Genomic DNA, 14,416 nt, shown 5'->3' with positions numbered 1-14,416 from the left:
ACATCTGTTTTAACAAGAACGGCTTTTTTTGGAATTTAAAATGTATTTTTTACTACAATTCTCATCACATTTTTGTAACAAACTACTACATTTTGTAGTAGTTTGATTATTAACATTAACGGAATGAAGTTGTTTAATCTTCCTCTGCAGAAATACCTTATTTAACAAGAAAGCAAAATACTTTTTTAATTATTTTTTTTCAGGTTAAATTTTGCAAAACGTTGTCTTTTATCTCTTGAAGCATTTTAGAATTACCTCCCTATACTCTTCATGAATCAATAATTTCTATGATGAGGAAATTATAACAATAAATTACCAATAAACAGTATTTCTAGATTACACACAGTCAATCATAGATCAGCTATAAAAATGCTCAAATTATATCCTTAAAGGCATGTTCAGTTGAAAGAAAACTGAAAATGAATTGTGTATTTTCTAACACACTTCTCAGTAATGTAAGAAGTCTAGTACTTACAAAGCATAACTGTTTATAAAACAATCACTATTAATATTTATTTTGGGATATTATTGAATGCAAATCTAAATACAGGAATAATAGCAATTCAGAATCTTATATTCAAAATGTACAATCTACTAGGAGTTTCAGATTTTAAATTGCCAATTAAAACATATATTTCTATCCTTCTCTGTGACATGTGCTGGACTTCAATCACCTTTCGGTCAAGCCCAGGTTATATTATTTAATGCAGAAATAATCAATTACCTTGCCATTAAAAACAGTTGTATGAATGTAATACTTCATGTATCATAATGTATCCCAAAAAAGCCACGAATGCCACAGGCTCTTTCCATGGTTGCTGTGAGCAAGCACGTTCTGAAAACATACCTCTGACACTCTAAAACAATGACTCCTAGCAATCTGACAAGTAAGACCAACATGGTTTATGAAAAGAATTATCTGAAAAAAAGTGAAACATTTGCCCATTTAGGAAAGAAGGATTTGCCGATGGTGAGCACTTATTGTTGAAAAGCCACTGGGGAAAAAAATAATCACTTTCCCAGAACGCTCTCATAAATAAACACTGACAGCCAGAGAGTCAAATTAGCAAAACAAAATTGTCTGCTTGCAATGGAGGCATGGTTTTGCCTTTGAACCAGGAAACTCTATTGAACTGAACAAACAGTGTGACACACTGTAAAACAATTTATTTCGGGGGATAGTCATTGCTTAACAAAGGGAAGCTACTCCCTCTGAGGAAAAAGTCCTTGCTGCACTGAAGAAAAATGCCCTCTGTAATAGTTACTTAAAGGCTCTAACTGATTTCAAAATGGACAATGCACTCGTTTCTGAATTTAATGCAAGAAATGTATTTAATGTAAGGAAACAAAACATACATTTATACTACAGATGTGCAGTTGGAAGCCCACATTCCTGCTCATTTTGGCACACTTCATGCAAGAATATTGTGAGCACATGCAATGACAAATACAGTTCATTTGTTCCTGAGATATGAACTTCTAAAGTATTTCATATTCAAGACTTAACCAAAAATTGAGGAATACAGAGCATGTTAGCTCACAATGGATCAACATCCAAGTCAGTTATTCTAATTTTGCAGAAACTGTGAATATGTAGGCTGAAGCAGAACATCTTGGTATCTGAAACGTTGGATTTCTGTTATTTACTTTGTTAAGTATCAGTCTTTGCAACAAACCTTTTTAGTGAATTTGGGTTTTAGTCCTATATCATTAACTGGCCATTTTTATAGTAAATTGACTGGGCTGGGAAATATTCTTGACTGCTAATAGACTGCAAACAATGTAAATGTAGCATCAGTTTCAAGAAACAAAATACTGTACATGGGATAACGGTAGGTTGCTTTGGTGCATCTTGGTTGTGTTGTCAAACCATCATTTGCAAACATTTCTGACAAGAAAGTTAGAAAATACTGTGTTTTGTCAGTGAAATTATTTTACAAAAAAGTTCCTTTATGTAGTAATCAGTAACATCATTCAGCAATAATGAGACACTTGAGCAAGAGTACGCTATTCATTCCAGTCTGATGTCGTACTGTACATCCTGGAGGACTCATGACACTTGAAGACCAGAATAATCATCTTTAAAGATGATGTTGACAGTTTCGCTATAACCACCAGTCATGGACATAAGGTGACCACGGTCTGCTGTGGCTGTCCATTAAAGGTGCACTTTTCCTTCCAGTAGCAAGTATGCAACAAACATACAGTATATACCTGTACATAAAAACACCATTGAAGGGTCACCCAAACATCCTAACTTAAATTGCTTTCTGCCACAGCTAATCAACACAATTGCTAGTGCAAGTACAAAATATAACACTTGAACAGTATGCCATGCAACTTTTAAAATAGCTTGAGCAAAAGTAATATGCATTTGAACTTTGATAAAGAATTCCCTAATGTAGAAACAAAGTATGCGCCTCTCACAGAACAATAATTTTCTACAGCTTCTTAACTTTATCAGTGTGAGATATTTTAAAACATAAAGTCCAGCAACATGCATGATTCCCCCCTCCTTTCACAAGGGTTGCTGTAAAATGGCTTCCAGACAACTGGAGGCCCATGGGCCTGTGCTCATGACCCTTGCAATAGGGCAGAGGTCTGAAAATGAGGTCAACAAATGCGAGATTATCATCAACAATAACAAGCTGGCTGCTAAAGTTGACATTAATGCTCATCTTTCCCCTCAACATAAAGTCCCGACCTCAACAAACTTCAACATTATACTACCAAAACAATCCCATTCAATTATTGCCAAATGATATTTCCAATAGCATCAACAGGTCATTAAACACAGTTTGAATGGAGATAAGGCACATCCTAATAAGTTAAAAAAACATTTTTTCTATATAAATAGACAATAGGCAAACTTCAGACTTCATTCAACTAAAGTTGGACTGCTGTCAACATTAGTAACATCATCAATAAAGTATGTAATAAGTGTACTAATTGGACAGTGCTTCACTATACAGCATGACATGTAGCCAACATACAGTATAGCCAATATAACCAACTAGTTCATCAGGAAAAAAAAGTGGAAAATCTTAGACTGGCCAAATGTTATTTCCAGATTTAAATCTAACTGAGCATGCATTTCACATGCAGACTTAAAAAAATAGAATTAGAACAACCCATGAATGGACAAAACCTCAAACTGGCTGCAAAGCATCTCAGATTATTACAGTATGCCAAGAATTTAGTGAGTTCAGTGTGTTACAGACTTCGTGCAGCTATTGCTCAAAGGGATAAATAACCATGTACTGACTTTTACATTCTGAAATCTCCTTTAAGTGAATGTGTCCCAATATGCATGATCATTTGAAATCACAAGATTGAACTCAAACTACATGTTATTTTCATATGATCAAATGTATGCATGAAATTACACAAAAAGTATATTAAGTTGTACATATCATTCAAATTAATCAGCCAAAAATACATATTGCTTCACTATAAATGAAAAAAAACAATTTTGACTGCTTTTCCAATAGTTTTTGAGGGCTCTATACTGCTCTCAAGCAATAATCTTAAATAAAAAGCAATAAAATGACATTTGAAAGCGTTACAATTTCAGGCACTTTCTCTTTTTATAATAGAATACTATACAGTATGTAATGTTTTTCACATTTTTGATGTTGCTTATGTTTTACAGTTAATCCATATATTCCAGACACTATTTTTATTAATTCTTTTTTTCTAATTGAAATTTTGCACTTAGTTCTCCAACTGGGACAGGATCACTGAACCATTTTCAAATATATCCCCTTAAAACAAATTAAACAAGTACCCTCAGTCACAAAGCACTCTTTGTATTATATACTAAAAGTATTGACAATAATCATTCAATGTTTCTCATTTGTGATCATGCCATGATAAAATATCCCTTTAAGTCTGGAGACACTATATTTGTAGCCATAGGATAAACCTATTTTTTAGTACTTTTTTAATTGTTTTGTGCAATAAAATGTGGGTATATATCAAGTATGTAACAAAATGTAATGTAGCTGGAGCCTTGGCTCATATATCTTTGCTTTCCATGTTCTACATTGTGTATTCTCTAGCCAGATTCAGCTCCCAACCAGATTGAATTGCAAAGCTGCTGGGTCAGGCTTGAGGCAGTCAGTCAATCTCCTATCTGAAGAGATCCAGGACTCTCATTAGTATTTAGATCAATGCAGTTATGGCAGGACAACACCCAGTTCCCAACACACATTTAGTGTTGGAGCTCAGATATGATATCTTTAGTTACATTGCTTAAGTGTTATAGATGCTAACCTGGGAGAGAAAATAAAATTTAAACTATCTCCCCCTAAATATTTATTTTCAGGCATTTTACATTAGATTGTGGATATACGGCCCTGCAACCCCTTCCACTCCACACATGTTTTCTAGTGAGTTCTAGTGAGCCTAAATTTCCAGTTAGACTCCTGTCTTTTAGAGGCTATGTCAGTCGAACACACTGCACCTGGTGTGTGGTGCTCTCTAGGCAGGTGAACACCCATTCTTTTTGGTACTGACGCTGATTGCTGACAATTATATAAGTGTCATTTTATATACACTCCTAGTGTGCCTTTTTTAGATTCAATCAACTTGTTTTAGGGAATATACAGTAGATTATCTGTAAAATAAAGGAAAATTTCTATGCTCAGCTTTTTATCTCTGTAAATGAAGAAAGGAAATACATATTTGACCAAATCTTGTAAAAAACATGGAAAGGGGCCTGCAAGGATCTTACCACAAGATATTTGAGTCACAAGATCCAGCAAGGTGATACAGAAGGCAATCTTCCTATCTGAGATCACGCCCTGCTGTTTATGTGGAGCAAGTGTTTAATTCAGCCCTGCTTGTCCATGGCAATGACTGAAGCTGCCAGTCCAAAAAAAGAGCAGAATGGCAACAGGAGGACAGTCAAGACAGGACTATACAAGGTTGCTAAGCCCCAGTCAGTGGAACTCGTCTACTGTTAAAGATCTTGACAGATTTCTTCTGTTATTAGACTACAGAAAAAGATAATGGAATAACTTTTGTGATTTCAATGTTGTTCTAAGACTGTACCTCAAAATTATTGTAATTAGAGACTTATAAATTTATATGTGTGTATAAAGTTAGAATAAATTACCTGTAAATACTGTATACAGTATGTCTGAACTGTATGAATGATTATACTGTACAACATACAACTAAACATCTCTACATAAGTAGATAGGCATATGTGTGGATATATTACATGTACATACAGATGGCTTATTTTAATTTGATCAAAACATTATAAAAGTACACTTTACATAAACAACAGTCAAATCAACATTTTGACAGATTTTACTGTTAAGTTAAAAATGATCAGTGCTTCATATCTTAAGTGTTCTGATCCAACTCTACACAGGTTTTAAAACATATCTGTACACATAACTAGAATCAACATTCAGAAGAACTGCAAGCCACATATGTTAGTACATCCGTGTGTTGGTGCGTGCGCACATGCAAGTATGTATTTGGAGCAAAAACAGCTGAAAATCTGATCACATGGCAGTATTAAATACAACAGGAAAGGAATCTTCATCTGCTTAATATCTTAGAAATCTTCCCAAATAGGCCTTCTCATGTTTCTCTTCACAGGAAACAACATCTGTTTGAAACACACATCAGTATTTAAAGTGCGTAGCATTGTGGGGACATGCTGGGTATGTTTGCCTTGTGTCATGTGTGAGTATGTGTGTGTTTGTACATGCTTCAGATACACACTTACAGTAGATGAAAGAGGCCCTGTCTGAAGTCTTTTAGAAGGGAATCTTTTTAGATTCTATGTTTCACTGAGGTCAGAAATTTAAAGCATTGAAAAAATACTGAAGTGAAGCCTATCAGGTATAACTGTATAAAATACAGTTTTTTATTCATTCAAGACCTTACATGTAATTGCTTCACAGTATTACCTCTAATTAAACTTATGACTGACTGCTGAGATTAGGCACTATACTTTTGAGATTAGACCTATACTTTTAAGATTAAGCACTAATGTAGAATTCAGTCTGTATGTCATTCCTAGATGATCTCTCAAACAAATTTTTAAAGGGACAATCTGAGTGTTTTTTTTTAAAGGCCATTTTCCTACTGTGCCTTTCATTACAATTTGTAAAGAAAATAATACACAAAGAAAACCTTATTACAGTATCTTTAAAGTATATAAGGATATAAAATGCTCTTTGGTCTTTGATATTTCTTAATTTTTCCTTATGTAAATATGACTGACTAAACAGTATAATGACCAATTAAACCATAGACAGGATCTTTTTTTTCTTCTGTTAAGGTTTTACAAAGCTGCCAGGATTTAACATTGTCCAGTTTTTATAAACTTCCTGTCAGTTTGATCTACCACACAAGTAAACACATGGCAAATTCTCCCCAACACTATAAATATAATTTTCAAAACATCTTTAAATCTATGAAAGCATGTAACATTAAGAAAGATCTGGAAACTCACTGACAGTTATTGCTATTGATGTGAAGGAGTTGTGAAGAGCACCTATAGCAAAATCCAAATTATCCTCACTGAACAATTTCATGTCATTTGTCTTCTGACCTTTAAATGACATGAAACAGTCTTGAATGACACCGACATCCCTATTCCATTTACATTTCTTCAATGCCACACAATACGATTTCACATTTTCAAATCTGTTCAAGTAAGTTTGGAGTGAGGGGACCAGACACAGAGGAGAAACAGCTTCTTGTTTCAGAGTGGCATGGTTTTCAGCCACAGCCTGTATTTGTATTACGGGACAAGCCCCCCGAAGTTTCATATAGTCTTCCCGAGAGCTTTGCTGTAAGCTCTTAGTGCTGAGGCCCATTATAAAATAATCATGGGATCTGTTTGCTTTCCTTCTCTTAAATGCCAACTGAGAGTAGTACATGCCTTCTGTTTTATTTCAAAACCAATCATCTGCATTTTTAAATCCTAAAAAACAAATGTTCAAAAAAGATCACAAGCAAACTAGATAACACATTTTACCTCAGCACAACATCTTGAACATATTTGCATTTAAGATTGCATTTAACATATTTGCTTCTTGTGTCAAATGTGGTGTTTACACTATTAACAAATCATGAGTAAAAAAATCTAATGCATGTCATAATGTGCTCTAATTGAAAAAAATAGGACTATCAGGTTTTTGTTTTGGGCTTATGTCACACCCGTGACTCTTCAGTTTGTGGTGTCCACTCAAAAAAAAGGTTATTCCTTTTATAATTTAAGACTCACAGTTCCTCAGCTAGAATAACTATAACAAAAACCTTGCAGAATACAAACAAAAGGTGATGTAGCATTGAAAAAAATATATAGGGAACTAAACTACTGTAGGTTAAATCCTTTTATTAGCTCTCACACAGGTGCAAATAATTAGACTTTAGAGCATGGCAGTTGGAAAAACAAACAAAAAAAATAATGAGATGTTGAAGTGACCTATTAAGCACGCAGAGAAGAGAGAGGTGCTAAAACTGTATTAAACACAAAAAGATCTGCCCTCATTATATCGGCATCCCTGCTGAGGAAGGCGTCTTCTTGAGGAGAGGCAGAGAAAGGGCTGAACTGTAGATTCCAACACGCCAAAGCAAGCTTCTTAGCAACTTAGGAAACTGAGAGTGCTGACAACTAATTTTATATAGAGCTTTTTGGCTGCAAAAGAAAAAACACTACAGACATTTATAATGAGCTGAGGCCAAAAAGGGCTCAAAAGCTGAGTGGAAAAGGATGGAGCTGCAGTTTTATAGCCTTTTCCCACCTGCTGATGCTCGCTGTAGTGTTAAGATTGTTAGCAGATATCGGCCATCTTTACTCACGACTGCATGCTGCAGCCATCTGGCACAGACAACATCCTAAAACCTAAAAGGGTGCAGATTGACTGTATACATGCTTTAAATATATACATATACATGCATGTATATTTTACATGTATTCTTTTGTATACAGTAACTCATATGCAGAAACATTAACTTGAAGATCGACTAAGAAGATTTTTGGCACAGCATGTTCTGTCACTGAAAGCTCCCTGTTGTATTGCCAAGGTTTCTGAATCCTTTCAGCAGGCAGTTGTAAGGTTCAATTACAACAGGGATGCCCAGCATATGACCTGTAAGCTACACTTAGTTTGGAAAGCTGAGGGGCGCAGGAAAAATCAACAATTAATCAGTCTGGGAGAAAAGAAATTGTTTAAATGTATTCATATATACCCTATACATAACTGTGAAGTGCTACTTTGAGTATTTTAAATATTATGAGAAACACTGAATTAAATTAGCATAGGAATATACAATTATTTCCAGCTCCCCAGTATTAAAAGACACTACTGCAATAACTCTTATTTCACGAACAACATGCCCTTCACTTTCTGTGAGCAACATTATCTTAGGTTTTCTTTACATGGATGAGATACTGTGTGCCTGGAACTACATTAATAATGCTGTTTGATATATCTTCCAAGAATTCTCACTTTAAAATTGTAGGTTTGTAGCAAGTAAGCACTATTCCACCTGGTATAGAAGCTTTAGAAGCTTTTAAAAATGTTATACAGTATGACTTGCGTGAGAACTCCACTAAATACAGCAGTGTGTGTTGTTCTCCAAAAAGAGAAATTCTATGAAGGCTTTCCATGGTAAATCAGTTTTAAACAAATAAACCCTTCTGGTTCGCTGCCCCCTGTACCAGACCAGCTGCTTTGAACTGCACAGGCTGTTTACAGTGCAGGAATAAAACAATGGCACCTGCTCAAAAACAGCAGAATTTCATTTTTTTTTAAAAGCTTTTACTTTGTTTGTTTTTTCTATCTTAAAGGGGTCAATAAAGTTATTTCCTGATACCATAATAAATAAACAGCTGAGGAATGAATACCTTGAATATTTAGGGGGCCACTGCTGACCAAAGAACAAGTAAGTAAAAGGATTTTTAATCTCCAGCTGACTGTCTAAAAGCAACTGGATATCCATGACCAATTCACTTCCGTTTCCCTGCAAAATCCCTTCAATCCAGCACTTTATTTAACCCTCTGTCAAAGCTGTTTTACCAAAAAATGGGATTTCTCACACCTGGCAAAACACTTTCCTTAGTGATCCTCTCTGTTTGCTAATCTTCCCATTTACTAACACCCGTACTCAGAAGGACTCCCACCCACTATCTTACTACAAAAAACACAGGAATTAAAGCACAAGTCTGACATGCACATCACAGCATTTGAGTAATGGGCAAAACATTTCCAAAAAACAACATTTTTACTGTCCATTTCTAATTTACTCTAGCTGTGCAGAATAAGCAGCCAGCTGGCCTTAATAGCTTCATGTGCAAGTCACTGATACATAACAGATGGCATATTAAATTGACATGTTTGTATTTTGATAGATCACAATACATTACATCATGTGCAATCAATCAGATTGCTTACAGGTGTCTTATTCTTGTTATAATTTTCATTCAGTACTGTAAAGAAGATTAAAAGTCTTCCAAGTGAGGTCATTTCTCTGTGTCTCATACCAAATAATGATGACAGAAGTCATAATAAGCATTTTTATTGTCAGTATTTTTGCTTTATTTCCGTTTAACTTAATCTGCTATTCTGGTGTTGCAGCCCTTCATCCTTCACTATCAAAATTATGACTTCCCTAATGCTAAGAAAAACCTTGGGACCTAATTGTGAAACAAAATGACATTCCTTGGTCACCAAATGCTTATCACAGTGCTTTTTAAAGTATATTCTACAAACAGCTCAAACACTTCCCTGGAGAAACATCTCTAGCTAAGACACTAACAGTTCTGACTTGTGCTTGCTACAGTATCTGAAAAGGGCTTCTGAGCAAAAACCAAGGCCTGGCCACTTTAGCACTAAGTCCTACACTGAGTGGATGTTTCTGCAAGCACTGAGAGCTTGAGATCTGTTTTCGTCACTCATTTAGCACGAATAAACTGAACAACTATTCCCTGTGAATCACACAGATCTACTCTGTCCCCCCTCATTAAAATCTTGAGAAGACACTTAACTGAGCTTTTGAGGAATTTGATGAACTGGGAGAATTCTAGTTTCATTTCTTTCTGAAGAAAACCTCCCATATCAGAACTTATTAACAAAAGAGGCCAAAGCTGAGGCTTAATAGTGTTATCACAGCACATTAGTAGTAAACCTTGTCTATTTTCAGTGCTTGATTAGAAACAACTGTCCTGGTTTGTAAACCCTGGTACAGTCAGGGGAATCTAGTTACAAAAACAAGTTAGGTTTTTATTCTGTTTGAACTACTTCTTTTATAAATCGAATAGCTACTCTAACCCCTATAATCTTCACAATAGTCGATCTCTACAGGAGCATGTGGGGGGTATGGTACACAAAAGAGGGCACCCCTTCATCTCTTCAGAATCCTTTTCATATGTCAGTCAAGGTGGGCTGCTCTGACATTAAATGCAAGAGCTTAGCCAAATGCAACACAGCTCACACAGCTGTCAAATGTAAGACAGTACAAAAATGGGGAGCTGACAAGGTGCACGCCAGAGCACCTCTGCCAGTGAGAGCAGGGCTCCTTTTCATGAATTCTGATCTCCTTCAAAATATACAGACCCTTTGTCTAATGTTTTACCATTTTTTTCAAGGGATGCAAACAATCATGTAAAAGTCTTAAAAGAAATGACTGGCAATTGCTTTAAGATATTCTTTATAACCCTGAGTTATAACATTCTTTTTTGTGTCTTTTAGGATTACAAGAGCACAGATCATAAGTGGTGCATTTTATTATTGTTAACTTTCCAGGTGATCAGTGTATCTTTTTTGAGAGAATAATATTTATAGTATCATATTTATAAAAAACTGAAATTAGAAATCAGCTTTTATTGTGGTAACAGAACACATGTTGTTATTTTAAAAATTACATTTTTTCTTGCAAAGGAGCTGTGTCCATTATCAGTTAAAATAAATTACTACTGCATTTTAACATTGCTCTAATTTTAAGGGTATCTTGTATGAATATTATTTCTATAGCTGTGACTGGCTAATCATTAGGTAATAAGGTTCTATATCCTGTTTCCCTGCTATAAGAGCTTCTGAAAGATAAAGTATTAAGCTCTTTTGAAACATTACTCTCATCTATTATGGGTTTAGGATAACAGAGTGAATATGACAATAAATGAAACGGCAGTGTAGTGTAGATAGATCCACAATCCAGTGGACAGATTTATACCTGGATAAATAGGTATGTTCTTAGAACCCAAACACAGATTGTTTGGCTCTAGTTCTCATTTAGAATAATAAAATTCTTAAAATGTATACATCCATTACTCTTATTTCTTTGCACTGCTACCCATGCTCTCAAAATTAGCCATTCTGAAAACTGATCATTTCCAAACACCCAGTCTGTTGCATAACTAACTAGGCAAATCTCCACAGTTACACAAAGGGCAAAAGAGAGTTTAGGCTAGACTCACATGGTGAAAAAGTGAATAGCTTGTGTTACTGGCAAGCTCCAGCTTGGATCAAGATGCATGCCTATCCACATTTCATATGGAGAGTGGACTCTAAGGTCCAAAAAACTATGGTAAAACAGGATACACTATCAAACTGGAAAATCCCACAAAAATTAGACAAAAAAGCTAGGACTTTGTGCTATTAGGAGTTCTAGCTCTCAAGTGAGAGTCTGAGGGGGATGGTGGGAGACATTAAAGTCAAAAGTTCACAACAAAGATATAATGTTGAAAATAACGTTCATATGGAAAGGCTTAACAGGTAAAGCTGTAACAGATGAAACACAGGGGTCTTTCAATAAATCCCTTGGGTCAATTGTGCCAGCATTAAGCTTCAGTAGACAGAGACATCTTAATTAGACATAATTATTACACCTTTTAAGTTTCCTTTTGTTTACAAAGAATGGCAATCTTTAAATATTTTATGTATTCCTATTTTTCTGCTGTTTTGAAATCTTAATTAACACAAATGTGGCAAAACCTTGAAAGAAAACTGCTATTATAGTTGTATCTCATCCAATCTCTGTTGATAATTTAGATTTCAACAGTGTTGTACATAACATATTCATTTTCATTGGCATCCTTTAAAATAAAGCCTTTGTTTAAATTATCAGAAGGTGCAAATCATACTCAGACTGCCCTGCTAATCATCTTCTAATCATTTTGGTGCATATTCCTAATGGATCATGTAGAGCAATAGTCACATCACTATTTCACCCTGCTTGTTGAATAGTAATGATGTTATTCAACACAGATGCTGTGTAGTGGAAGGTGTGAGCTGTGTCCGTAGTCTCCTACCTGTTATTGTTATGTTGCTGTAGATGTTTGAAAACTGCTCCTTCAGCAGGACCAGCTGTGTCTGAGCTGCTTTCTCTCGCTGCAGCTCCAGCATGATGTCAGGATGGTTCGCAAGCTTGCAGCCTTTCTGCTTATCCAGGGCAATGTCACTCCGCACAATATCTAAGCACAGAAAAAAATAATCACTTTAGGTGCCATACCACTCTCCATATCTAAGTCTCCTACAAACAGTTTACAACAGCACAAGTGATGATCATCTGCCTGTGAGACGGTGCTCATTAGCTCAGAGCAACACAGCTATAAAGAGAAATGCCTCCCTTCCTCTCAAGAGAACACTAGTTCACAATCAGAACATTTTTTTTTCAGAACCTATTTATTTTACTGAACAAATGAGGAGAAAAATAAAAAATACAATGTAAGGGTCATATACCAATGTGAAAAACAAAGAAAACAACACATATTTCTAAAATGTGTTTTAAACACAGATAAAAAAACATATTACAATAAATCTATTGATCTTTTAAAGGCAGTGTCTTCATAAAATCACTATCTCAAGCTAATTAAACCCAACAAAAAATAACTGTTCAGAATGTAATAATAAATCCAACTATTCATGTCTTATTTAGAGACAATATTCCAATAAACTCAGTCTGAACTGTAACTATATACAGGTACCAATTGCTTCTTCTAGTCATTGGCCAGGTCCCAACTTCATAATTATCTAGATAAGGTTACAGTATTGTGGGAAAGCTGCAGCAGACACTACCTGCTTCACAGGCTAGTTGAATGCACAAAGCACTGTGACAACTTTATTTAGAAGACTTAGACTTTGGACGCGTTATAGTGTACTGATAGCCTTGAGGGACAGGGAGAAAGTGGGTGAGTAGGTTACTTGTTCAGATTTAGGAAGCTGTGAAGTGTAATGGCTAGAACTGAGAAACTGGGGGGCATCCTGGGATGCATCCTGGGACAGCATTAGAAAAGACCATTGAGAGCTGAAGTAGGTAGATGCAAAGTAGTATGTAGTCTGGTAAGGATGGACCTTGACATGATAGAGTTTCCACAATATCACATGGCATAGCTTCCAATAAATGACAATTCCTTAGACGGGAGGTCAGTCCTTCACGTTTAGTATTTCAAAAGGGTCAACTCCTTCCAACACTGAAGAAGATGCTTCTAATAAACTGATGGCCGAAGAACTGAACACCAAGAATCCTACTTTCTGCATGAATCACAAACAATTAAAAATCCCCTTTAAAATATCACCATTCTGCCCAATCACATTAAATCAAATATTCCCAGTAAGAAATCAGTAAATGTTCATTGAAAGTTTTATTAAAAGATTTTTTCAGTTGGTATATATTAATGCATTCCCAAAGATATTTTCTAACATTTCCTCCAAATAAAATACCTGAGGTTCATTTCCCTATCACCTCATTATTTTTCTTCTCATATCATATTCTTATTTCTTCCCAAAATCGAATCTTGCAGTGGCCCGTTCTTGTGTAGAGGCCCTTGCACCTGGTGAACAGTGGGTTTAAATACAAATTTATGCTCCTACTACAGACTGGAGGAAGTAAGGGGAAAAAGCCCTCACCATCTTCATAATTCTTCAGGTAGTAGTCTGGACCCGGGCCCCCTCTGGTTTTAGCCAGATTCTTCAGATTGTGAAACTGAAGAAAGTCTGTCCTCTTGCCTCCGAACCTCAGATAGGCAGGAGAGAGTCCCCTCGCAAGTGTCACAAGTCTCTTGGAGCTGCAGAGAAGCACAAAGAGATACGAGGAGGGACCAACGTTACAAATCTGGCCCACTAAACCACAATACAGACCAGTGCTGTCTAGAATGAACACAGAGAGGGCAACCCAACATTCTCACCACAAGGGACTCGGACAGCTACAGGTGAAGGCTGATTATCCATTTGGCAGGTCGAAGAAATCTGGGCAATACTGATGAGAAAGATGGGTGCACGAGGGAGCATGGTTACTGGGAGAAAAACAAACCTCACTGATGTAAACAACTGGCACATCAGCATAGTCCCGCTTTGGAAATGCCATACTTCCACAAGAAATGATTTTAAGTTAAGGAGCAATAAATCTCCAAAAACAAAGTACAACACTAATGATGTTTTTGTTT

The 14,416-nt window shown here is 35.8% G+C and overlaps 1 protein-coding gene across 2 annotated transcripts in view; it reads right to left on the bottom strand.

Moving 5' to 3' along the window:
• Positions 1-14,416, bottom strand: part of hpse2 (heparanase 2) — a 99,374-nt gene that overhangs the window by 67,977 nt on the left and 16,981 nt on the right. For both annotated transcript variants that reach the window (XM_088635346.1, XM_088635345.1), the window contains 2 exons: positions 13,881-14,038; positions 12,284-12,445 (listed from right to left, as the gene is read on the bottom strand). In XM_088635346.1, the coding sequence (XP_088491472.1) occupies positions 12,284-12,445; positions 13,881-14,038 (320 nt within the window). The remainder of the gene's footprint in view (positions 1-12,283; positions 12,446-13,880; positions 14,039-14,416) is intronic.

Source organism: Lepisosteus platostomus, chromosome 6, assembly GCF_059453375.1.
Source record: "Lepisosteus platostomus isolate fLepPlt1 chromosome 6, fLepPlt1.hap1, whole genome shotgun sequence".
NCBI lineage: Eukaryota > Metazoa > Chordata > Actinopteri > Semionotiformes > Lepisosteidae > Lepisosteus > Lepisosteus platostomus.
Note: the sequence above shows the minus strand (reverse complement) of the source record. Positions and strands in the feature narration are given on the sequence as shown.